This window comes from Chelon labrosus, assembly GCF_963514085.1.
Source record: "Chelon labrosus genome assembly, chromosome: 2".
NCBI lineage: Eukaryota > Metazoa > Chordata > Actinopteri > Mugiliformes > Mugilidae > Chelon > Chelon labrosus.
The window spans coordinates 15330673-15357670 of record NC_140338.1 but is presented as its reverse complement, the minus strand read 5'-3'; the positions used below and the strand labels follow the sequence as shown (position 1 = coordinate 15357670).

The 26998-nt window shown below is 41.6% G+C and overlaps 3 protein-coding genes across 4 annotated transcripts; 1 reads left to right on the top strand and 2 right to left on the bottom strand.

Annotated features, from left to right (window-relative positions):
* Window positions 1-1015: 1015 nt before the first annotated feature.
* On the bottom strand, window positions 1016-10158 carry tmem154 (transmembrane protein 154). Of its 2 annotated transcripts, XM_084566977.1 has the most exons (10): window positions 10078-10158; window positions 9646-9993; window positions 8855-8941; window positions 7440-7508; window positions 7254-7316; window positions 6918-7085; window positions 6067-6121; window positions 4980-5056; window positions 4534-4576; window positions 1016-2071 (listed from the first exon to the last, which is right to left on the bottom strand). In XM_084566977.1, exons 2-9 carry the CDS (start codon window positions 9740-9742, stop codon window positions 4545-4547), a joined length of 648 nt encoding a protein of 215 aa, XP_084423103.1. In that variant the 5' UTR covers window positions 9743-9993; window positions 10078-10158; the 3' UTR covers window positions 1016-2071; window positions 4534-4544. The 2 variants fall into 2 exon arrangements, with proteins under 2 accessions (XP_084423103.1, XP_084423102.1); XM_084566976.1 differs by having other exon boundaries at window positions 9646-10149.
* Window positions 10159-13543: 3385 nt separating this feature from the next.
* tma16 (translation machinery associated 16 homolog) lies at window positions 13544-16916 on the top strand. Its single transcript, XM_084557423.1, has 7 exons — window positions 13544-13600; window positions 13703-13815; window positions 14289-14326; window positions 14404-14488; window positions 14585-14733; window positions 14829-14871; window positions 16025-16916. The coding sequence occupies exons 1-7, from the start codon at window positions 13598-13600 to the stop codon at window positions 16200-16202; spliced, it is 609 nt and encodes a 202-aa protein (XP_084413549.1). The 5' UTR covers window positions 13544-13597; the 3' UTR covers window positions 16203-16916.
* A 955-nt stretch (window positions 16917-17871) lies between these two features.
* On the bottom strand, window positions 17872-24461 carry marchf1 (membrane-associated ring finger (C3HC4) 1). Its single transcript, XM_084557411.1, has 5 exons — window positions 24249-24461; window positions 23062-23135; window positions 20860-21040; window positions 20611-20755; window positions 17872-18448 (listed from the first exon to the last, which is right to left on the bottom strand). Exons 1-5 carry the CDS (start codon window positions 24327-24329, stop codon window positions 18126-18128), a joined length of 804 nt encoding a protein of 267 aa, XP_084413537.1. The 5' UTR covers window positions 24330-24461; the 3' UTR covers window positions 17872-18125.
* Between the last annotated feature and the right edge of the window lie 2537 nt (window positions 24462-26998).

Here is a 26998-nt window from a genome sequence, read left to right as displayed (position 1 = left end):
AATCTAATGAGCGAAGAAGAGCGGGAAACGCAGCAAGAGATTTATTTCTCATTTGTATGCAGCGGCTTGGATGGATTGCCTGTCCTGGCTCAGACCTTCCTCTGGTATGAAACCCATCAACTTTTCACAGCTGTCTATCAGACAGTCATACAGAGCTCAAAGAGGAAACCGGGCGCAGCTCATCAGAGGGTTTACATTAGCAGACACGACAAGCATAAAAGAGTTTATAACCATATTAACACAAGCCGTGTCACGCTCAGCCCTGCTGTTTTATAATCTCAGATCGTCTGATGATCATTTCCAAACTGATAGCATGTCATAAAATGTAACTGTTGTTGTGCTAACAGTTTAAAAGAGGAAACAAGCACCGGTTTCACAAACAGAAACAGAGAAGTGCATGTATGGAATATGGTCTGGTGTTGTATAGGTGCTCGATGTTCAACAAGACTCTACAGCCTCTACAGCTAAACTAGCAGCAGTGTGAGGTTGTTACGTGAGCTAAATATTAACACTGGCAAGCTGACGTGCTCACAGTTAAAGTGTTATTTAGCACCACGTTTAGCACGTTAGCTTGAGAAAAAAAAGGTGCTAATTAGCAGCTAAGCGGCTAAGGCTTTTTGCAGGTGTTTGGTTTTGACATAAATAAGCAGGCGCTGAAACTTTGACCTATAGCACCGGATGAAAAGTCAAGGTATCGTCAAAGTGATTACAGTGATCTTGATGAACTCCAATCACTTTGACAATACCCTGACTTTTCATCTGGTGCAGAACATCTTCTGGGCGTCATTTTCAGAGTTTTTAGCAAACTTTGTGCCGATTCAGTGCATAGTGTAAAATATATGTGGCCATACTTTACTGAATAGGCCAAAAGTTTAAACTGCTGCTGGTGATTCGGTGCACAGTCCATCCTCTGAGGACCTAGAATGTCTGCAGCTAATCTGACAATTCATCTAACCGAAGATATTTCACTAAAATCCAACGTCACAAATAGGAAAAGTCAGCGGGGTTTATCCTCTGAGGACCAGGAATGTCGAAAATGTAATGGAGATCAATTCATTAGCAAGCTGAGATATTACAGTCTGCAACAAAAGACATGAGATATTATAATACTACCATAAGATTTTATTTTTAGAAATTTTACTCAAAGCTTCATCGGCGAAATAACAACAACAATACGAGTGCCTGATCTAAAATATGTACAAAAGGCAGTCTATGAAAACAATATCTTATTATCTTCTTCTGTATTCTCATATTTACAACGCAAGACCCCGCACAACACTGTCTGACAGTTAAAGGAAGTAGATCTCGCATTCAGATCAGTGTAATGACTGTTGCTTATGTTCAACACTTTCGAGGCAGAACTGGAAACAAAACATATGATCTGTAGATACGCAGCGTTCGCTCAAAGAGTTCTCTATTTTCTGCGGTGAGATAAAAATCTGTTCGGCAGCGGCGTTTGGAAAGCTGTTTCAGTGATGGGCAATGATTTATCAGAAGACCCGTGGTTTCAGGCTCACAGAGTTAAAGCGAGAATAATTTCTGCACGAATCCGGAGAGGCACGACAATTAGAGACGAATATTTCTCAGTTAAAACCTGCAGCTCGGAGGAGACTGAGCTGAAGGAGAGCTATCAGTGTGAGCAGTCATATCTGTGAGTGGTGGAGAAGGATATTGACCTAATGTACTCTGTGCTAACCACACACTCATTAACAGCATGAATCTGCAGAACAGGGAACATTTGGCGGCTACAAGACTGATTTAAGTGTAATCTATTTTTCTGGCAAATTCACCGTGACATAAAATACGTAGCTGTTGCTTCTACTTAATGGGCTCTACACGCGATCGGCTCTATCAAATACAGGCAAAGCATTAAACACTATATGAGCATTAAGAAAGCTTTGCAGATGCATTTCTTTTAATCGCTAACGGCTTTACCATGAAAATATAAATAAGTGTTATTTCTGAGTTGTGCTGTTGTTTTCTGACAGTGGTCATGAACCTTGTTGGATTACTGTAGAAAGGTGCATTGCTGATGGTGTCGTCCTGGCATACCTGGATAGCATCCTTTAACCTGCAGACAAGGGACCAAGCAGGGGAGATTTAAAATTTAAATCATAAACCACTTGAACTCAAATGATGTTTGAACCACTGTTTTTCAGCTAACACGTTCATAAACTGTATTCACGCTCCCGTCATCCTGACAGCACCATGCAGTCGATCTGCAGCCTTTATACTGTCATGAAAAGCACACATGGTGGGGTGTTGTTCACACAGTGTCGAGGAAGACATAACAAACTTATGACTCTGGCAACAACAAAACTAACCACAATACAGAGCGTAGACTTTAACTGCGCCTGTAGGCTGAGATGGAATCTGCACGGCAGTGGTCCCAGACACAGATGTGTTTTATTTATTTTTTAGACCACCCAAATGAACAGTTTTTAAAAAATGACACTGTACTATCTGTCAGTCTAGGGCAATAAATTTATTCATTCATTCATCTTCTGTAACCGCTTGTTCTGTGAGGGGTCGAAGGGGTTGCTGGAGCCTATCCCAGCTGTCACCAGGCGAACAAACATTCACACTCACATGCACACCTACGGCCAATTTAGAATCACCAATTAACCTAAAGAGCATGTCTTTGGATGGTGGGAGGAAGCCGGAGTACCCGGAGAGAACCCACGCAGACAGAGGGAGAACATGCACAACTCCACACAGAAAGGCCTCAGTCGGCCCATGATTTCAAAATAATTTATGTGCACAGGAAGAAAAACGTTCAGTCACTTACAGTTCCCATGCAGTACTGTGTGGAAATCGTCACACGTACTGTACCCGCTACTATAGATAAAAGTGCGAGCACGCCATCACACAGCTCTTTGTTTCACTTCTTCTTAGTTGTTGAACACACTCATGAGGGACCGATGTCAGCATCAAACTCCTTCATTTCATGTTGCCTCTCAGCTCAGCGGTTACAGTATACGGGGCCTATCTTTAGTCCATGTAAGACAAAATAAGAACGGTACAGCTGTGCTTGACATGGTTGACTGAGCCTTGTGGACACCCCAGTACCAGTGTGGAGTTTTTGTCTCATATATCTTTCTATACTCTTCACTCTCTTAAAGAATTAAACCCAGACTGTTACAGCTGATTTTCAGGGAGCTTTAGTGTCTTTCAGCTCATCGATTTGGATTTGATTTGGCACACAAATGTACAGTTACAGTTGTACTCAAGCTGTTTTTGTTTGGTTTGCTTCCACGATTGTACCTGCCTACCACCAAACTGTTAACACACATTAGTAAGTAATCAGAATAAAGTGAAGCATTTAGCAACTAAGCCCTGCGATAGACTGGCAACCTGTCCCCCGGGTGTGCCCGATTTTCACCCAATGACAGCTGGGCTAGGCTCCAGCCACCCCGCAACCCTTCAGAGGACAAGCGGTTACAGAAAATGAATGAATGAATTTAACAACTAAAAGCTTCATTTTAGGACTGAATAGTGGTTTACATTCATCAGGTGGGCAGAAACACAACTCCTGTAGAAGCTCTGTTTGCTGACTTTAAGACCCTATTGTGCAGTTAAACTAGTCTAACACACAGGGCTGCAGTAGATGGCATCGCGTTGTGCAACCGCAGCAACAGCAGTAACATCAAATTTACTTCTGTTTTGAGATCGCTTGTGTAACCTAACAAGTACAAAGTGCCTCCCCGTTGACTGAAAGTGCCCTCTAGCCTTTATACAGCTTTGGAAATAAAACCCTGAGAAAAAGCGGTGTGTGCATGACATTGGTCAACAGTGAGAGGAGTGGACCTTGACCTCATCTTCCCAGGCCTTCCAGTAAACGGAGAATATTCCAGGGTTAAGTTGCACCACACTTCCATGCATGCCTGTTGTAATCACTAACAGATGTCAGGAGTGTACGTGGCTTCAAACGGCACCATGTGTAATGACAAAAGGGTCATAGTTCATCAGCCGCAGCTACACTGAAACCAGCTGGTGCATCACAACAAACAGAGGCTGGCAGGAAAAAGGAAACTGTTTGGAAAGGCAAATTATTGCCCAAGTCAAGTGTTGGGTCTGTGTTGTGTTAGCATTATTGTGTAACGAGCTGTATGCGATTTGTTGGTTGCACTGTATACCATGACGAAACACCCAATATTTTCTTTTTTTGCTTGAGTCAGCCTGCGCATGTTGCATTCACACCTGCAGGAACACGTCTCCGGAAGTTTTTTATCTGCTTATCGGATAATTGCTCATGCTGTGACATGGTGACTGTTTGAGTTCACAGATAAGTAGCAATGAGTGTTTTGAAAAAACAAAAGGCTCAGCAAAGTTGAGTAAATTTTTTGGGAATAAATGACGAGCCTTATGGAAACCAGTGTTACTATTTAAGGAGTATATTTTTTCAACACTTATTGCATAATTTTGTTTGTACTTGAACTTGAATTATTTATTTTTTTAAAGATGTCTGATTATGTTCAATTGTGAGGTAAAAAAAAGGTCTTTATGAATTCATAATATCAAAAGTATTCTCACCTCAAATACAGCTAAGCATTCGTAGAGTTCTCTGCAGTGTCACCTGTAACAAACAAACCAGATAACAAACTCAGACTTTCACCAAACCTTCACTGATTCATGAGATAGAAGATTTGCAAACATGTTTTTCACAAGCAACAAAGCAAAAAAAAGTCTCGTATCAAATCCTATAGGGCAACAGTGACGCCTGCTGGATAGACTAAACCACCTCATGAAACTGTGGGAAACTACATGCCAGTTAATTAGGTACACCTCTGTTACTAATATAAAATGTATCTCCATAAAAGTCACAGTTTTTTGTCTACAGTGTTTTGGACAAGTGTTGAAATATTCTGAACAAACCACGTTTAGATTTGCATCCACTGTATTGTCTAGTTGTTGTATTAGACTACATCAGTTTTAGCAGGATCTCTTGCATTTCTGTCTTCTGAACAGCTTTTGTTTACCATCTTTTTTCATCAACTGGTCAAACTCTTCCATTTCCAGCTCCAATACAGAGGGCACATCTTCTTCGAACATCGGCCTGAAAGACACAAAGACATCTTTTACATCAGCATACTACCTTAAAATGTTTCTGTGTTCATTCTGTTGCTAATAGCAAATTACCACTTGTACTTTAACTGACAATGTTACATCCACTATTGTCTATAGTTTGAGGTAACTGTTAGGTTTTTTGTTTATTTATTAATTTGTTTTTTGTTTTGTTTTTTGACTTACTGCAACTATGCTAGCTGTTAGCTATAGCATGTTGCTAATAAATACATAAATGTGGTTCAGCTCAGTTAAAGAACATGAACTAAGACCGAACAACCAAATGACGGGAAATGAAAACTAATCTTTGTGTTTAGTTTTTAGCTTGTGGCTACAAAACGGGAAGTCCTGTCAGTTGGTAGTAGCAGCTGTAAATCATAATATGGCTGCTGCTAGGCAACCACTGACAGAAAACACTGAGGCTAGCGGTTAGCAAGCTAACACACAGGGATCTGAGAAAAGCTCATCTCGTAATATACTGTAAAGGCAGCACAAAAGTTTTCAGTTATGTAATGTGTATTTTGGTACTCCATGTGTTATTTCATCTCACATTTTGTGCACAATGATCTTATTGATGAAATAAATAGAAATATCTTATTTATACATAGCCTACTGCTAATCTAGCCGTTAGCTAATATGCTGCTAATGCAAGTCAATAAACTGTCAAGTTAACACTAACCCTTTCAGAGACTAATGTATAAGTTTAATTTATTAAATACTGTGCTGCACTTCATATGGCACCCAGTATTTTTACAAAGTATTTCTTAGTCTAAGCATTTCTTATCTCTTCATCCGGCACTGTTTTCATGATACTGCAAACCTCAAACTTACGTAAAAGATATTACACCACAATGACTTGCACACAGACTATGTATTAACACAGAGGACTGGGGACGAACTATTACAAAGCATTGCATCTGCGATTATCTAAGTCTCTTTTACAGGACTGCCAGTGTCGTTTCATGTTAGCAGATGATGCAAAAGGTAATTAAATTAACTCACATTGGCACCTTCTCTGTGCTCGAACCGTCCAGATATGGATCCTCTTTAGTCAGATCTGTGAGAAAAGAACTGGCTGCAGTCACATTTAACATAGTAAAATGAAAAATGATATTACCATAACTAAATACAGTGCATTTGTAGATTAAAACAAGCAGAGCTTACATGTAGCACACACATTGTAGGATACACCAAACTGACAGTAACGTTGCCTGTGTCTGGACTAAGAAGTTGCACTTGAACACATCAGAAGGACAGTAGGTCAGCTCAACACCGGCAATGGATCACTGGCTTGGAGTATCGTAGCCTTTCATATATTTTATGAGTTTATTGCTTCTCCATCTGACTTAAATATGTTAGCATGACGTCAAACTTGTGACATTGGTTGTCCTGAGCACCCGTGGTATCTGGTCACACAGATAATTTTAGTATTATTTGCAATTAACGTGATTAATTTGATTTTTAATGGCATTAAAAGAACATTTGGCTTCAGGAAACAGCAACATTTATTTGTTTCCCATTAAAGCAGAGTTAGTGAGGCTGGCCCTTAGAGCAGACGCACATGTTTGGACTGAGAGACGAAGACGCCAGTGAAGGACACACGCAGAGGAAGGGAGGGACATAAAAATTTAAGAAAGCATTTACTTGGATTAAACATTAGTACACGTCACCTAGTGTGGAATGAGTCATCAGTCTTTGTACATAGTGTTTGAGGAAATGTGAAACTCTAAAATACCATTGAGGCCACACTTTGAAAACCTCAAAACAAAAATATGCATCTGGAACCTGCATTAAAATGTGTTTTGTTTGGTCTTTTTGTGATTTGAGATAAATGATCCTTTAAAGTGACATACCTTGACTTCTCCCGCTTTTGTTCCATCTTCGGTTGATGAAAATGCCACAAACTATCAAGCCGATGATGAGGACCACCAGCACCACAGGGATTAAGATAATGATGAGACTCAACTCTCCATCTTCTGGTGGAAGGGAGGTCTCGTCTGTTGCTGGATTTGGTGTAACGTCTGTAGAAGCAAAAAAGCAGATCAATCGTTGCGAGACAAGTACAATGCAGATATGACAGGTCAGCGCTCTGGGTATTGTCATTACTGAAGTATTTGTTACTGTATTTGCTATAACTCAGACAAAATTCATTACTACACTGGTATGTGAGGACAGTTGGTCTGACATACCAGGCGTTCCTGAGCCAGCCTCCTCAGTTCCAGATTGGGTCTCCTCAGTTTCAGATTGGGTCTCTACAGACAGAAACGACAAGAAAACATTTGATGGTTTCAATCAAACAAATGCTGAACAACTGAACAAAACCCCTAAACAAAAAACAACAACAAACAAACAAACATGTAGCTGTGTGGGCCTACCTGACTCAGAAATGTCACTTGGTGGGGAGGTTTCTGGTGTCGTTTCTACCTCTGAAGGTTCTTCATTCACTGCAAGAAAACATGATTTATGATCTCCCTCTCGCTCCGTCTCAAAAGTATGTGGACACCCAAAATACAAAATCACCCACACATAATTCAAACGAGAGAAGTTGAAGAAACAAAACTAAAAATAAGACTCGTAAAAACCAATTAAACAAATCAATGTCCAAAGGAAGTATTCAAACTTAAAATATCATTTACTTAATAAGTCTGATCCAGTTTTACCAATAAAAGGGTTCTCTAAAAATTAAAAGTTGAAGCAGAATTTCCAGTGGGGACCAGTGTCACTTTTAGATGTGCATCAGAACCATTTTGTTGTTGTATATTATGTTTACTGTTGCAGCTGCTGCTCGAGGTAGATCTACAATTACTGGTCAGACCCTGGCATAGTCTTGGAGAAAGTTTTGATTAAAAGTTTCGTCGATATTACACACATGTGAGGTGCATAAAGAAGTGAACCCTTGTTTTCAGTATCTGGTGTGTCCTTCTTGTGCAGCGATAACAGCGACTAGACGTTTCCAGTAATTGCTGATCAGTCATCTGAAGCGGCTCGGGAGGAATTTTAGCCCATTTCTTTTTTTTTTTTTTTTTTAGCCCATTTCTAAGTACAGAACCACCTCAGTTCTGAGATGTTGGGTTTTCTCACATGAACTAAGATACATGCACAGTTATACATAGTACAAAGCACAGGGAAATGTATTTTTGTACCTGCAGGCAGTAGTAAAAAAGTAATACAGTAAAACAGTAATAATTGCACATAACACACTGATTGCTTCAGGTTATTTCCTAACGTTCCTGTTGGATTATGGTCGAGGTTCATGCGTCATAACTGAAAGTCGTGCGCAAGGAGGAGGCTTGTAGATCTGGCTCAGAAAACGTACGTGGTGTCACGGATCAGTGCAATATGAAATCACAATATAGGATCTGCCTTCCTGCACCGGCTTGTTTTTTGTTGTGTGGTGCCTGGTTTCACCTGTCTTTACGTTGTACGTTGTTGTTATATATGTGCTTTGTTTTGTGCTTTTTTTGTTCCTTGCAAAAAAATAAAAAATTAATAAATAGAAATATAAAAATACTTATAACAGGCTTGAAGAGGCAGTGGGGATGTCTACATGACTATGAGTCAACTGCCTTGTGTGAGTTGTGTAGTGTTGTAATTCTGTACTTTTTAAATCTTGCTCCTGACATATAAACCTGCATTATAATAAAATAACTAAACTTTAAAAACAACTCAACAGAAACTAGAAAAAAACTGTCAGAGATGAGAAGAAACATTAAAAATGAAATGAAAATAAATAAAATATATAATGACTCTCTTGTCCCTGTGTCCACATATTTTATTATTAACACCTCACCTGTTGGTTCTACATCGTCGTCAACTGGTCCTCCTTCTTCTTCTTCTGTCTCTTCAGGTGCTAGATCTGAAGTTTCGTCGTCTTGCGCTGAAATGCAACACCGCTCGTTACATTACCACTGAAAAAGGGACCGTGGAACTCAGAGGGAAACATTTACAGCGCTGACATTAAAAAAACACGCGCAGATGAAGGATGTTGCTTCTCAAAAAGAGATGTCATGCGCTCAGTTTCTAAAGCCACACAAGCGACACAGTAGCTAACTGAGTCAGAACGGACAGGAACCTAACACTTCCGTCTGCATGATTTTCAAACGGTTGCAACAAAAATCAAAACTGTTGCCAAATTCATGTTTTCTGGAGATGTTGAGCAACTTGTTCCCCACAGACGCCTGACACTTTATGGAAGATCTGAACATTGTGCTATATAATGTGTGACATTTGTGAAAAACTGCTCAGGCCGATCCTGTCTTACGTTTATAAAAAAAAAAGTGAAAAAGGCGATTCCTGTTCCTCGAACGGAAGGAGGGCTTTGTACACCTGGAGCAGAAGGTTTTAAACCTGTGAGCCCTTCAATGTAATCTTTCTGATCTACCGTCTTTCTAAAAGTATCAAAGGTTCTTACATTTTCCCAAGTATCAACGACAGATTCTCTCTGAGTTCAGTCAAGAAGTAACTTACACCAAGTAAGAAAAGCTCACTGGAGCAGAAAAGGGAAAGCAGGGTGGAGACACGAAGGTGGAGAGAGCTGCTTTGTCTTGATTCAGTGAGTAAAGAATGTAACGTTAGTCCTACCTGTCGCAGTCAGAGAGGTCACCAGCAGCAGCAGCAGCAGCAGCAGTGGGGTCTTGAGCCGGGGTACTCTCATGTTACCAGGCCAAGAGGCAGACATAGTGCCATAGTGCGCCCGCTTCCTCCTGCACTGTCACAGCATCACACTTCCTGATCTGACCTAACATGTCAAATAGAAGGAAAAGAAAAAACCCACACACCCTCAGACTCACTCAGATAACTCACTCGGATGTGATGCAATCAGCTGTGAGCTTGTAGGCACAAGTCTGAAGGCTCCTCGGCTGCACTACAGCCACATTCCTGCCGGTTAGGTATGCGGCCCTACCGAGTGAGGGGGAAGCTGAACAAACTCTGAGAAAGGAAATAACAGTTTGTGTGAGCAAAGAGAGCACCGGCTGCTCGGGTATCTCTTGAGAAATTTTGTCATCTACTTACTGCACAAAGCAACCTGTGAATGCGTTTTGTTGACGGGTTTCTTGATGTGAGCCGGATACAGAGTGTGTGTCTGTGTCGAAATACTGATCATGAATCTGCAGGTCATGCTGTTATGATTATCTATGGGCTCTTGTACGCCGGTGGCCTACTTTCAGAAGGCAATCTTTTTCTTCATCTGACTGTGGGGACGAGATGACTGTGTTTCGGCATGATAGTTTCCATTAACTGCGTCTGTTATCAGCAGATCAAAAGTGGCATCAACATAGTACTTCTGCATTTCACTGAAATACGGGTAAGTATTTCTAAATAAAGGGAGCTAGGCAATATTTGATGAGAGATATGTGTAAAGTAAGCAAGGTAAACACTTCAAGAGCAAAACTGAAGAAAAATCAGAGGTGGCAAAAGTATTCACATTCTGTACTTAAGTAAAAGTACGGATACTTGTGTAAAAAAATACTCTGGTAAATGTAAAAGTACTGATCCAATTCCTTTACTCAAGTAAAAGTAAGAAAGTACAGGCTCTGAAATGTACTTTACTTACTTTTTCCATTAATGAAACAATTCATCCGTTGATAATTTTGCAAAATGAAAAAAGTTTTATGAGAATAATCTAGACTGACCTGACCAGAGGTCCTGCTTGAGCATCTAATTTTTAATAATAAATTAAGGGTTAGTGGGTTGTTGTTTTTTAAACCGAGAACTAGCTAGCATTAGCTATATACTATCAAAAAAAAAATCCTCAAAAAGCTGACGATGACGACAGAAACCACTTGTGATATCGTGCAATACTGGTAAATTTAGGAAGTTGTGCATGATGACAACAGATACCACACCATACCTGAATTCTTTTTCAGATTAGACCAGTAGATTAGACAGAAAATAATTGAAAACCACTGGATTAGACAGAGAATTCTTGAACGCCGGAAGCTGGTGGAGTTTAGGTTGGCACAAGACACAACCCATTCGCCATGAATCATTGTTGGAGCTGACAACATTGACCAGTTCTATCAAATAAGACCAAAGATGGGGAAGGTCTTGCTCTAGTCACGTCCGATCACGTCACGTCTTTCACGTCTTGTCATCTGTGGAGGTTAAAAAAGTAATGAGCCTGTTTTTCCAATGTAAGGAGTAGAAAGTACAGATATTTGTGTACAAAAGTAAAGCACAGATACCTGAAAAATAAGTACAGTAACGAAGTATTTGTACTTTGTTACTTGCCACCTGTGAGAAAAATAAACAAAACTTAATATTCAACCTGAAAGAAGTTCTGTGTGAGCTCTGAGCTAAATGCAGCCTCACAACACAGTTAGATTTTATACTATTCAGCACTACACAGTCAGCATTGTAACATGCGCTAATTAGCACTACACACAAAGTATTTGTTTTTAAAGTCCGGGAATCGCCAGAGGAGGTAAGGTTCATCCTCCAGGGAGGCATGACAACATTTCACAGCAATCCCTTACAGCAGCTGTGCTGATTTTGCATTCTCAGCGTTAGCGTCCACAAAGCCGCGATGCTGCTTTGGCTAAAAAAAATAGTTGTGCTTCCAAGGAGGGATTCTTTTTAAATATTAATAGAGCCAATTGACAGCTTCATTAGTGGTTAATAAATCATCTGTTGGTGCTTTACAAGATGATTTAGGCCATTGGTGAGAACATATTTGAGGTTACCAGGCTGTTCTAGAGTCTAGGCGCTAATAAACAGATTTTTGTAATGCTAAGGAGTTAAATGGTTTAGAGTTCAGCAGAGGTATTTCCACAACTTGACAGCTCAGGTCTTTTTATTAAATCATTAGTAATTACTTCTGTTCAAAAAACAAACCTGTCGTAGCAAGTAGTAACTTTAGTAGAATAAAGATGAGATGTGTTTCTGATATTCAAAGTTCTCTTGATCTTGAACAGCAGTAGAAGAAAAATGGCTTCACCAAAAGTATTTCTAAATCTTTAACTCACTGATTTATTCAACTTAAAAGGCTGCCATTCAATAACGTACATTTTCTGGCAGCAAAGAATTGTGTAAATTGATCTCTACTGGCGTTACGTAAAAAGGATGGCTTTGTCTGGAATAGCCTTGAAACTCCTGGTTCCTAGCAAACCAAAACTAATGACGTTTTTCTGAAGAGTCTTTGTTTTGTTCTGTGAAACCTTTGTCTGTGACAGACGAGCCAGCTCATACAGCGTGGTGCAACATGCATGACTACTGAAGTTCTGGCTCAGCAAGTTGTATTTCTGTGAGTCATGTGACCTGAGACACTTGGTTAAAGGTGTAAATGACTTCTGTGGAAGAGCACTTAATAATTCCACATGTCAGAGCAAAGTTTTTTTTAGTATTATGTTTAGAGTTAATGACATTGTGAATATTGTTGTTTATCAGTTCAATTTCACCTACATTCAGGGTGGGTTTGCCTGTTTCAATAAATTCTTTAGTTTAAAAATGTTTACTTATAGTTTTTATTGTTATGGGAACCACTGAAATGAACTGTGTCGTCTTTCAAAGTGTTTGTACTCGGCCCGTTCTGCTGCCTCGTATCTGATGTTCTTCCCAACTGGTCCACTGAAGCAGCTCGAGCTAAACTGATGATTGATTTATGGCTGAGTATTTGTGTCTCAGTGCACATGTTTTATTTGCATTTGTCATTCTCACCTTTTATGCACTAATATTTGTTCATGAATCAAATAAATTGTCCTTCTTTTGACTGTTTACTGACTATTTATTTTTTTATATAGTTACAGCAATCACATACCCAAAACCTATTTGGGGATATAATTTATTTAACTGCAACTTCAACGTGTAGCTGTGAAGATTCTTGGTCTTCCGGATCATCAAATGTTCAAAAACAAAGCTTAAAATAAAACAAAGGCAAATGGACTTGTTTAAGTTTTCTTGAAGACGTTTCACCCGTCATCCAAGTAGCTTCTTCACTTATAAATGACTGGTAAAAGGTTTTATTAGGAACACCCGTAGCCCGGCTATAGACTGTCCAGGGTGTAGCCTACCCTGCTCTCGCCTGATGACAGCACCCCCCCCCCCCCCCCCCCGTACTGGAGCCTATCCCTTCACAATACAAGCGGGTACAGGAAATTAATGAAAGATGAACATCTGTGGGTGGCGAACATCTGAAACTCATACAGGTCTGCTAGAAACTCTATACCTGCTGCAATAAAAGCAATTTGTTCAGATGAACCTGATTATTGTTATTTTTCAGAGATAATGGTTCGTTAGAGTGACCAAATTTGTTTACTTTGCTCCTAAAAAGGAAATGCAAAGCATCAGACTGTAACTGTCACAGTTATTTCTTCAAAATGATCATTTGAATAAGAAAGAAAGAAAGAAAGACAGAAAGAAAGAAAGAAAGAAAGAAAGAAAGAAAGAAAGAAAGAAAGAATTCCGAAAAACTGAAAGCCGGACACATGTCTTATTTTCTCAGCAACACTTCCGGACATAATTTACTGACGGACCATTTCCACTTCCGGTCCAGTTGTCAACACAGCGGCGCCACACGTGTTTTCAAGCAGTAATCATGGTGAGGCGACTGTTTACTGTAGTACTGTGTATGCACGGCATTAATAATGACATTTAGAATAAATAATTTGTGTTAAACTGTCGCTCGCTTTGTGTTTTGCAGCCGAAAGCTCAGAAAACCCAGAAAGGAAAGGCGCCGGAGAAGGTCGTTCATCCTTACAGCAGGAAAGCTGCTTATCTCGCCCGAGAGGAAATCAGACTTAAAAAGAAAGAAAGGTGCGTGGAGGGGAAATAAAACACACACAAAAAAAAAAACAGGTGGACTTTGACTTTATGGAGTTGTTGATAAATCTGTTTAAACATGTCAGTGTGATATGTGAGTGGTCATTTCCAACTTCTGTGTAACACTGGACTTTTTGTCGCTCCATGTAATAATATCTACAACCAGGAGTCTGTTCTGTCATTTCTTACAATAAAGAATACAACACTACTGATTCAAAGTGATTATATTTGTGTGTTATGTTGATTTGACCAGCTATTTTGTTATATAGGGACCAGATGACTTTATTACCAGGAGTCAGTAGTGTGTGTATGTATGGATAGTCACTTACAGGAAAAAGCTATTGTTAGAAATGAAAGGAAAGATAAAAGTATGTCAATATGACATCTTATTTTTCATGAAAATATGTTTCACTCTATAATAACAACTTGGATGACTTTAAATTAACTGATTTCCTCTGATGCTGCAGGCAGAAGACCGACAAAGCAACACGTCTGAGCAGCACCGGTAAGCCAGCCCATTACGTCATATTTATGTAAGGTCTGAATCACAGTTTATTAAACACTCTGGCTTTCGAATCACAGGTGAGAAGCTGCTGTGGTTTCAGAGTCAGCTGGAGCCGACGAAGACGACTTACACGAGAACAGAAGCCTGTGAAGTTATTGAGAGGTAGAGACTGTATGAGGTATTCACGCGTCTTCCAAATACTGTGCGTTCACGTTGTTAGCGGACTGATGTGTCGTCTTGTCTTGTCGGTGCGTTCAGGTACCTCCGCAGATTCGATTCGGAGCTCGAGCAGATCGAGCTGATGAACGGGATCAAAGGCCGCCAGGGTCGCCTCCACGGCGCCAGAGAGACTGCCATCAAACAGACCGTCGAGCGGGAGCGGGCGCTGTACGAGGGCGTCGGGTTTGGTGAGTTCTTCTGTAAATATACACACACATGTAATGTTGCACGTGCACACACATTCAGCGTTGCTAAATACTCCTCAACCCTCTGTTGTCCTCAGAGATTCCAGACATCATGAATGCGAAGAATCTGAAAACATTCAGGTGAGTGGATGGGCTTTACATATGTTATTCAGCTCATATACATACATTCAGGGTTCCCACGCGTCCTGGAAAACCTGGAAAACCTGGAAAATGACTGACCAATTTTCCAGTCATGGAAAACATATGGAAAATGAGAAAATGGGTCAAATGTCCTGGAAATTATAATGTTATCCTGGAAAATTATTTATCCTCCCCCTGTCTCATGAGCGAATGCAAACGGGTTATGCACATGCATGTCTTCTGGGCAACATACGGCACAGAGCTTCTCTGCTTCTAGCCAGCGCAGCGCCCCATGTGACACTATCAGCAAATTAAATTTGATTTTGTCGCTAGCTTTAGCAGATAATTTCTGGCTTTAGCGACTTTTCAGACCACGCGCCTGGAGACAAAACTCGGGACTACGGTATTGAAAAGTGCCAGTGTCGCTAGTATTGGTCCGCGAGTGTGAGGTTAGCTGTGCGCAGTGAGATTAACCATATTTCTGATTTCAACAGAGCGGGAGCTTCGAGGTAATTAACGGTTTATGGACCACGTTTCACTCAGCATTTCACCCTTGTTTTATTGTCTGACAATAGAAACAGAAAATAAGTAAATGAAAACAACTTTAGGAATTCTGTTGTATTAAAATACTGTGTATGTGCACTGCACAGATAGATGGGGAGAAGAAATGAGAGAGATTAACGAGTTTTCATGTAAACTTAAAATCGTTAATTTCCAAAGAAAGTAGTTGAAAGTCAACAGTGTCAGATGTGCACAGACACCACAGGGAATAGGGGCACCCTTAGAAAAGTAGGCAGTGAAAACTTAAAGTAGCCTACCCTATTACATGTTCATTTGAACTGCTGGCATTTTTTATTTCCACTGTTTGCATAAATTAATGTGATTGAACATGGCTAAATTGGCATTACAGCTATCAATCAGTCAACTTTACTTTATTCAAGAGTCAAGAGAGTCTTTATTGTCATTATGCTGGATAAAAAAATATTTGTTGGAGCCGTAACACAGGGGAATGTATTAGTGTATGACATGATAACTTGTCTCTGTAGCAGCTGAAAATGTCCTGGAAAAGTCCTGGAAAATAATTTCAGGTTAGGAGTGGGAACCCTGATACATGTACATTATACAGCTACTTATTGATTCTTTATTTCGCCAGAGAGTGGACTGGGGATCTGAAGAAACTCCCGAATATTAAAATGCGAAAGGTGTCAAACAAAGACCTGGACAAAAAGAGTGAAGGAGGCGAGAAAGACGAGGCAGAGGATGACGGTGAAGAAGACGACGACGATTTGGACGATGAGCAGGTGGACGAGATGTTGCTGCCGTCGGACTGAGGCTCCACTGCCGGTGGAGCTGGACGTCAGACTGGCCATCATCAGGAAAGACTTTACAAGTGTGTTTGTATGAGAAGATGCTGCTACTCCACGACTAACCTCAAGATGGGGCTAAACTCTCAGATGGTAAACAAAGGCATCATCAACCTGACTTCTTTTTAAATTTAGTTGCTCAGTAACTTCACATCAGCCTTTTGAGGGGTTCTACATTCATAGTTTATTGCACAAACCAATATGTGTTGTATGTAACCTGAATGTTCCAGTGTATCCAGGTTGTGACAAACACGTTGTAGATTTCAGAAACAGAGGAAACTGTATTTTCAGTGACTTGCCAGTGACTCTGGTTAAAAACCCAAATTAAACCTGTAGAAAAGTGGACAAGTGTAAACAACAGTCATCTGTAGTAGATGGACAACGTGTGTTGGTTCACATCAAGACAAACACTCCTAGGGTCTAATGTAAAAACATAACGGGTGGTCTTCCATGACGGCTCTAATTACAATGTGTAAATACCAGGAGCAGGAGGACGCGTCGACCTGCAGACTGTCACAACATAAACAACTGGGCTACGTGATGTTAACACATTTAATAAACTTTCCTATGACAGCGAATAACTTTTCCAAAGTAGCTTAGGTTTCCAACTGAGCTAGAGACTTTTGTTTAAATAGTTATTTTTCTGTTTATAATATCTTTGGTGTCTGACGACCTGATTGTCCAGAAGGAGAGTTAAGGCCTCAGTATGCTTCAATCCAAGTGTTTCCTTAAGAGTATCTGAAATATGAGCTTCATCAACAAGCAGACATGAAATAATGCAGAAGTGCCAAATACTGCAGTTTCTCAAATTACCACTAGAGGCTCCACAAGCAAGCCAGTCCACATAGATGTGTTTAAATTAGAGTTTAAGGGCGTGGCTCTTTGAGTGACAGGTGGGCGGCCTCACAGCTTGCTCCCCGTCTGCCTGAGTGTCCCCCACCTCCCTCACCTCCTCCACCTCTTTGGCTATTTTTGAATTAGCTGGAGGTCAGGCTGAGTCAGGCCCTGCCAAGATGAGACGGTGACGGCCAGAGCAACCACACTGAGCTTCAGAGCCCACTCTTCAGGAATCCCAGATTCGATGTCACTATCTGTGAAGACGTCACTCTCTAAGCTCGCTTCTGTCGTTCTGTACACAAACGCTGACGCAACAGCATAATTACTTTTCAGGAGAGATTGTGCCTCCGTTTCACACACGTGACGAGATGTCAAGTCCATTTTCTGTGTTCACATTCGTTTCCAGAGGTTGGCATCTTCTGTTTCAGGTGCATTTTCTATTTACAAACAAAACCGAGAGCCACACCAGCAGTAGATTTGAAAGTGCTGCTAAAAGCTGTGAGGTTCTGTTACAAATATCGACCTCATTTAATTTGAGGGGGATCAAACAAAAGAGGTTATAGCTTCTCTTTGCTTCGGTGAGGCGATTCAGAACATTTTTGCCTCAAAGACACGACCTTAAGACGTGTAGTCCGAGGTTCATTTGAAGCACACTGAGACCTTTAATAGCTTTCCACAGGGAGCTCACAACTTTGTAACTCATGCCAGTGCAGGTTGAGAAAGTGCATACAGGAATACATCTTTATATTCAGATACTTTCTTTGCTGATGGCTTTATTTTCTCCTCCCTCTGTGTTCTCGTCTGCCACATTCTTTCTTACTTTGCACCTTTACATCACTGCAGCCTTCTGCTCTCAGTTTTTCTGGATCACTGAAGGACCGGATCAGTTCATTCACCTTAAATCCGTCCGTTACATCTCAAGATCAGCAGTCAGTTGGAGCTGAGAACAACATCAAAACACGAGCCTAAATCACAACGTGCTCACGGCAGCTGGAGTTGTTGGGTGAGCAGGGTGTGATTTAGCGCTCTTTGCAAAGCGGGAAGGAGAATCAGTCAGACGGGGTTTTGTGCCGGCGCCACCGCAGCCTCCACAGACACGTCAGAGTCGATCTGAGCCTCTGGAGCTGGGACGGGGGCCGGACAAACCGGGACCTCCACAGTTTCGTGCTTGCCGTTGGTGAGCGCGCTGGGCCGGGTCTGGGGGTGGTGCAGGTCTTTCTCCGGGCAGTTCTGCACAGTGATGATGCGGTTGAAGGCCTTGAGGCGGCGCCACAGCTGCAGGTAGACTTTACACTGGATGTACATGAAGATGAGGCCGCCCGTGAAGCCGATGGCCACCACGATCAGCTTCGTCCAGAAGGGCCACTCCAGCACACCTGAGGGGACACACAGACAAGCAGCAGCAGCAGCTGTCAGTCAGCCTGCAGGATATGTGTGAAGGATCATGCTGGTGGTGTGTGCAGAGCTGTGCTTACCCTGCGGCGTATAGTACTTCAGAAGAGAAACTCTCCATAATTCGTCTGCAATCAAGAGTGGGTGTAATTTCTCTACGCTCTCTAGAGAACATTGTTCTATGATATTATTCATGATGTAAATAAGTGTTAATGTTTATACTGCATCTAATTTCACGACCTATCACAACACAACACACCACTAAACACAACTATTAACGCATAAAAGCACTGAGGGGTTTACTTTGACTGTGGTAGCAGCGGTGTCAGGATAATAAGACCTCTCAGAGAAAGTTTAACATCATCGTCTACTTTAACCTTCACTTAAACAGTTTTCCCACTTTTAACCTTTCCCTCACATAGACACTGGTTTCCGTTAATGTCAGTGTAATATGCAAATCGTTTTGCAGAACTTGTCGTGCGCAGGTGATCATTCATCTGAGAGTAGGTGTGTTTTTGTGGTAATGAGATTTAAAACGTGGATCAAACGCACCCACGAGGTTCTCTTCTTGCCCCTGAACTCTACCACCCCTAACTTCGGAAACTTGTCCTTTGTGTTGTCATGCTTTGTGGGTTTCACCCCTGCTGTTGACCTGATTATTTTCCTTTCAGCTCTTAACTGTCGGAATTTCCACAAAACAGACCATCGTCACCTTGATTATGATTATAATACTGTATAACCTGGTAAAACACGGTGAAGTGTTTACTTCTGCAGCAACATGAAAGCTTGACATGATCCCAACTCCCAACATTAAACAGAATATCTCTACAAATCAAATATGTATTATTAAAGTCAACGATGTAGCAGTTACATTATTTAAAAGTGTATCATGGTGTAGTTCAAGTCTGTGAACGCATCATTATATAAACTAATTTAAAATAAATCATGAAACTGAAGATGTCTTCAGTCTAGAACTGGACGTCTACTGTGCAGAGGGACACTTAGGGGTAACGGTCACAGTGAGAGACTTACACTTACAATCTGTTTACTAGACTTAGCGCAAACACAAATCACAACAAGTAACTACACGGGAAGTTCTTTTTCACAATCACATAACCAGAGTCAGACAGGCGTGAAGCTCAACAAGGTGAACAGTAGGAGGTGTCGGGAGAGTTCAGTTTTGAGTGGATGAGCCGTGAAGTTCTACCCGCAGTCACAGTTCTCTAAATTAACTGCACCGTGTATTTGTTCCATTTAAATACTATATAATTTCATTCCTCCACCGTCTGTTTTACGGAACGTAGCACAAGTAAAACAAAGGTCCAGAAATGCTAGACGGAGCGAGACTCTGGGTTAGTAGCTGACGGACACCTCCTCAAAAATGTAACAGCGTGTCAGGGATCATATTGTGAATACTTGTGCAGTATTGTTCCTTTACTTTAAATGCATCTTACTTTTTTTTTAATATATTTTTGTATTACCTTTATTCAACTAGCAACCGTCACTTTATGGGAGCAACAGCAACAAAACAATTTCCTTGAAGGATTAATAAAGTATTCTGATTCTGATTATACAAGGCTGTAATTCCCTACTCGTGTTTTCCCACATACGTGTCTGCGATCAGTGGAGAACGCTTAAGAAGATAAGGAAAGAGCCTCAGCAGTTGACTGCTTTTCAATAACAAATACAAGCCCTCTGCTCTTGTTCCCTTTGAAGTGTGATGTGAACTGCACAGTGGTGCAGTGTGAGACGCTCTAAGAGTCGGCTAGATGTGTCACCAGCGCTATTAACCTTGTGTTTTCTTCACTGTCTCTCTGTCTCAGAAAGTAAATAAAAGATTGCCAACACCGTAACTATGGGAACATGAAGAACAATACGGTCTAAATCAAAGAGCATCCAGCGCTGCAGAGCTGAACACAGCAACCGAGTGCAACGTGACGCTGAGCTATGAAGCTGAGGTGAACATACAGCACACAGTATAGATGTATTTGCCTCCTGTTAAATAACATAAGACATTACATCCAACATGTCGCACACACACGTGTAGATGAGTGAAATGTGATGTTTCACTAAAAGCTAGAAACAATTAAAGGTGTAACTCTGCATGTCTCTGGTATGTGAGTGGGGGAGGGGGGGGAGTACTGACCGTTCTTCCCAAGTCTGATCTCCTCCGTAGTTCTCTTCACCAAAATGTAGACTGACCACAACATACACACTATTGCTATCAGGTGAAACAACACTGAACAGAAGATCTTTCTCCTCTCACTCTTCGACATGTGTAGCCTCTCCCACTGGAAGACAGAGAAGAAAGACATTTCGTCCACGATTTCAAACTGATGCTCCTGACTTCTTCAATCTTCATGGCTCTGATCGAGATTCACGAGCGCGCGCTTACCTTGCGTAACGGTTTGAGCTTCGTCTCCATAACGAAGTCGAATTTGCAGAGTTCACAGCAGCGAGTGTCTGAGGATTTGATCCACTGGTTGAGACAGGCCTGATGGACAAAGCTCAGGCTCCCTGTGCAGCGACAAGGCATTATCAACGGGAACTCGTCATCCCCCTCACAGTGGCAGATCCTACGCACAAACACACACAAAGACAGAAAATCCCCCCAAAAAAACATCAGGGACAGAAATGATGCGGAGCCTCGGTTTTTATGGACTATCTTTCTTCACATCTATAAAGTTACTCTTGATACACGGTGAGTGCTCAACACAAACACACACTTACCTGCAGACCTCCATCTCCGAGTCATCAGAGGATAGTGGCACTCTACCCCCGTTCACACTGCAGTGTATCTGTGGCGTGGGCACTGACATGTTGCCACCTCCTGACCCCTTCTCCTGGTATCTTTTGGTGATGAGCTCCTCGCCGTCCTCTGCCAGCGAGGAGCTGCCTCCAGGGCTCCGTGACTTGTGGCTCTTCTTCTCCTCCTTATCTCTGCTCCGTGATCTCTCTCTTGGCGAAACTTGCCCATCTCTCTTCAATGAGCCCCTGTTGTTGTGGCGCTTCTTAAGCCCTCCACTCTCCTCCACCAGAGGCTGGTTCTCCTTTCCTTCATTTGAGTCCACCGACTGCAGCTCCATGACCTCTCCTTTGCCTTCTCCTCCTTTCCCCCCATTCACTACATCACTCTCTCGGCTTCCACTGCGCCGACGTGCCCTCCGTGCTTTCTCTTTACTCCAGCTGCGGGCCTCGTGGCACTCGTCATCCTCAGTGGAGGAGTCGGACAGCGGGGCACCTGAGCGGCGGAGGCGAGGCGGGAGCTCCCTCCGGTTCCTGCTGGAGCGCTCCCTCTTCTCCTCCAGCTCACTGCGGTCAGAGCTGAGGCTGCGGTCACTCTGCTCCAGTTTGCCATTGGTTTCCACGCAGTCGAAAGCAGTGCAGCTGCTCCTCTTGCGGCGGTGGCGGCGCTTCACTTGCTTTTTCTGGGCCGACGAACCCACAGCTGTGCCGGCGACTGTCATTGCAGAGGAGACGCGTGTGTGCTTGGTGTGCTTGTTGTGCTTGTTGTGCTTGTGCGGTTCAGGAACATCCTCCTCTAAGCGGGTCAGCTGGCCAGAACTACACACACACACACACACACACACACACAGTCACACACAGATGGAGATGAGTGATAATAAGGTGAAACGAACCATAAATGTGACATCAACTAAACAAAAGGGCCAAAACCTCATTATATGGACTTAAAGGGTCAGTTCACTGAAATCACATAAAGGAACATAGTTTCTAGAAGCTGAAGCATCTTCTCCAGAATAATGGAGGTAAACAGAATTTCATGAGACCTGTCCACACTGAAGGCTGCAGAGAAAAACTGTTTCTGGACAGAAATAGATAGAAAGCTCCACAGTCCAAATATTATTCAATTGCCAGTAAGAAAAATATCTGTTTATTGTAATTTTCCCTCTGCTGTAATACAGGTGAGTTCACCAGCAATATCACCAAATGTTTTTGTGATCACTGAAGGTCGTTTACCATTCCCATACCATTCAGTCATCATATTTTTCTATCAATGTGAAAAGCGTCAAGTTATTTGCTCTTAGCAATCTCTAATGTAGCTTCAGTGTCACCTAAAAACAATCAGGGACCGATATTGATTGAAATCATAGCCTCTATTGAAACTGAAAATGAGAAACGTGAAACAAAATGACAGTTCATTGTCTAAATAATCAAACAGGCAACTGACAATCATGGAATGAATTGAGGAGGTGACAAATGGAGGTCCAAGCATTCAACCACATCACATTTGTCCATGTTTCTGGTGGACGCAGCGTCCTTCCAGTCACGAATCTGAACGACTGAGCCTGTCAGCGTGATGGCCGCATGTAGCAGTAGGGATAATAAGCTGAAGGATCCCTTTACTGCAATCAGTCATCTTCCTCTCTTTGATTGCGCTGTGGGAGCATCATTGGATTTTCAGCTTCCATTTTAAGTTTGTTACACCCTCAGGGTGAAGCAGACCGTACTAATTCAGTCTCCCACTCAGTGGAGTGGAGACTGTGCATGCTGATATAATAGAGATAGCTTTGGCTGCTCCCGATTGTCTGTGTAGATATTTGATGTTTGAGTTTGCTTTGAGAGACATCTGTCTTACCTGCATATGTCCTGAGAAGACGGGGTTATAGATGTCCTTGAGGCTGTCGTAAGTCCTGCTGTAGAGTTGCTGGCCTGCAAAAACCAACATCCTCTATTTAGCTCTCATGTTGCTCTGCAAGTACAACAATCTAATCTGTCAGTGGTCATCAATTTAAATCCACTATCATTAGTGTATGAAATCATTCTGTGGTTCCCAGTGGTCCCAAACAAGTGGGCACACTACTGGGGAACAAAACTGAAGTTAATAAACTGTGTTAACAAACTTTTTCTTGTTGTGTACCTAAGGAGTTAAACACAGTCACCATCCCTTATTCTTGAAATACTAATTATTGTATTCCTCTTTTGTTTTCGCTAAATTTAATGTTCTGCAACAAATATACTGAGAGCGGCTCAAAGCATACATATTAACAACACGTGTGTCGCTATGAGTGAGTCCTCTGTATCATCACCAGCCCCCAGATCTGGTCCTTGGGCTAGAACTGTGCCACACATCATTTGTTACAGGCCTGTAATAGGTTATTAATTCTAAACATAAACACTGTGGGCTATTTCTGTGGCATTTACACTAAACTTGGCATGACTTGTCTGTGCTGGACTTTTCCGTAACACATGGGGGAGCTCACTGGCCAGAGTTTTGAGCCAGTGACACCAGAACCGTTTGGCAAAACATCTTCAACTTCCTGACTGACTTTAAGTTGGCAAAGTAAATGCAGTGAATGCGAAGTCTTTTGATTCACAGTTAGTTGGAAATTATTAATTAGTAGTGCTTGAAGAATAATATTGTATCACATGAAGCAACCTCATATTAATGTTTTACAAATTATAAGCCTTTCCACACACATGCACAGGGGCGGCTGTGGCTCAGTAGGTAGAGCGGGTTGTCCACGAACCAGAGGGTTAGCGGTTCGATCCCCGGAATGTGCCACATGCCGAAGTGTCCTTGAGCAGGACACTGAACCCCCAGTTGCTCCCAGTGCATGGCACTGGTGTGTGAATGTGTGTGTGCTTGTGTGAACGAATGGGTAGATGCGTCCATGACTGTAAAGCGCTTTGAGTGCCAATAGGTAGAAAAGCGCTATATAAAAAGCAAGGCCATTTACCATTTACATCTAATTCTGCTTGGATAAACAATGTGAGCTGAGACCTTGATTTTAGTCCTGTTAAGTTCTGATATTCAACGGTTACCTTGGAGATGTTGCTGGATCGACTCCCTGAGCGCCCAGGTGCCTTTCTTCCCTGCAGGGAGAAGGAAAGACAGAAAATCATTAGAGCCCAAGAACACAGCGAACGATGTGATGCCTTAATGGCGCTGTAGTAGTCTGAAGTGTTAAAACTAATTATTTCTCTGGCACACAGCAACAGATATAACAATAAAAATAATTTTAACAACCACTGAAACTGAAATTAGGAGCTTATTCGTCTCATTATAATAGTTTATGGTAACCTTCAGCATCAATTAAATGCTCAGCTCATTGTTTATTTTTATAAACTGATATATAATTTAGTCCAAAATTCTCAATTCTCATTCTACTTTTCTGTCAATTAACTAACCTCCTAATTGACTGATTGTTTCTGATTTTGCCAAATGATTTCCACGTGTGTCCACTGATTTTCAGTTGTACAATTGCCAAAAAAAGGCCCCTAAAACCGAAATAAATGTGGGTACATTTCACAAGTGTTGAATTTTAAAGCAGCTAAAGACTAGCCAGGAAGCTAGCCTGACTTCCCTGCACACAAACATGTTACAGTGGAGTGTTAGTCTGGGGTCAGTCTTTTGGGAAACAGATTATGCTCCAGCAGCAAAGACCTGCCAAGCCAATCAAATTATTTGGGCTGGCTTTACACATCATCTGAGCGCCGTGGAGTTTAACTTGTTGTCTCTGGTTGGTTGTGGGACCATCCAGTTGCATGCAGAGGTATTTTTCTCTCTTTACTGGTTGAAACATGCCCCCGATTGAAATCCAAATGACGTGTTAGCAGACTCAAACTCTGTGATGTGCACAGTTTAAGCATCAAGAGTCGTGCGCAGCCACATGTCCTTGCTGTTTCATTGTGGCCTGAGCTAAGGCCAGCAATCCTATTACCTGGCTGGCTTGTTAAGAGCACAAGATGCTGCTCTGCAATGTGCCTCTATTTAAAGTCAACTTAAAATACTTTTTCGAGAGCTTACCAGAGCACGGATAGACTGAAGTCGACTGTTAAACCTTGAACTCAACCTCCGGGCATCTGTAACCTGCAACATGTTTCGTTTGCTAGCAGATGATTGCGAGTAGGTGTTATCTTAACACACTGGTAAACCACTATGAAAACAAATATCCTCTGTGGTCTGCCATCTTTCAAACCCTGTCTGTTCAAGGCTGAGTGACACAGATACAATCCTGTACTGCTCTAGATGTAGGTTTGATCTATAGAAAACCAACTGAGCATGAAATTACTATTGTGTTTTTATTTTTGGCTTTCATACCAAGCTACACTGTTAATGGTGGTGGCAGGCAGGTGCATTACAGGATTAAATCTGGTCTTGTTCGAGACACTGGGGAACACACCTCTAGCCCCTGTACCCCTGTATACTGTATAAGCAATGTGTTAAATTGAAACACACACACACACACAGTGTCTGTGGTACTCTTCAAGTCCAGATGGCCATTTTTTTCTACTGAGTCACCTACATTACCCTGGGAAAGTTCCAAGATGACAATTTCACCCCTAAAAATTTCCAGATGTGCAATATTATTACACCTTATGGTGTAATAACACGAGTATGTGCAGTATGTCTATTATCTGTTCTATTTCTGTCATTTCTGAATGCTGTTGCAAACTGCAATTTCCCCATTGTGGGTCAAATAAAGGTTTTCTTATTCTTATTCTTATTTCCACAAAATCTGAAATTTTAATTATTTGAAACCGTCATGCTTTTGATACGTGTAAAGTTTGAAATGGACACTTTCATAGGATAATATTTATACAGCTTTATGTACCTTACCTTTATGTACCTGTAGTTCAGGATTGCTGTTTTAAACGTCTCATGTGGGTGGCTTTTCTGTTCTATTTTTTTTTTTTTTCTTAACTTGACAAAAGGAAAATCAGAGCTTTCGCGTTTCAACCCACACACAGACACAGTTGTAGGTACAACTAAGCGTCACGCTTCCAAGTAGAAGACGGCATCATTTAAGCTGATCAAGGGATTTTCTGATAGCCACATTTAAATCAGTGTGAAGTCAAAGCAAACCCTGCTCACAGCAACTTCCTCTAAGTGTTAGAGGAGGGCACATGCACTGTGTGTCCGGTTTTGTTCAGTTCAAAAGGATGGATCAGTTTCTCCTTATGAATCATGAAACATACTGTCTGACATTAAATCAGAAGTCACAACTCAGAACCTCCATGTACATCTGTGTTGTTAAGTTAAAATGAAATGAATAAGCATTCCTAAGAAGATGCAACTGTTTGTGCTCCTGAATCGTTCTGTTCCTCCAGTTGAGTTGTACTGGGTCGTGTAACGCTCCAGATCTCATAAATGTCAATGTAGGCTATCACGGACTATTGTAATGACAAACAAGCCTTCAGAAAATATTGCTTCAAACAATAAGCTTTTGTGTTTTTGAGTTTATGTCATTCTGTCGGAACTAAGCATTGTTATGTTGTAGACAAAACGATGTTTAGTTCCAATGGGCAACCTAAAAAAAAGACGCAAAAGCAGAAGTCCCATAAACTGCAGTTCCTTGCATTGTCTTAAAGCTTAAAGTTCGTATAATTTAGGATGTGACCGCTTTGAGTGACTGTTGGATGTGATCGCCGGCTGCTGTCTGTCTGCCTAAACGTCATCTGTCTGAAAGCATGGGGAAAGCTCGCCTTGTGAACAGGTAAGCTATTTCCAATCCATCTTAAGAGCATCTGGATTTTGTCTAGACAGAAAAAGTTGTAAAAAGTTGCCAGCT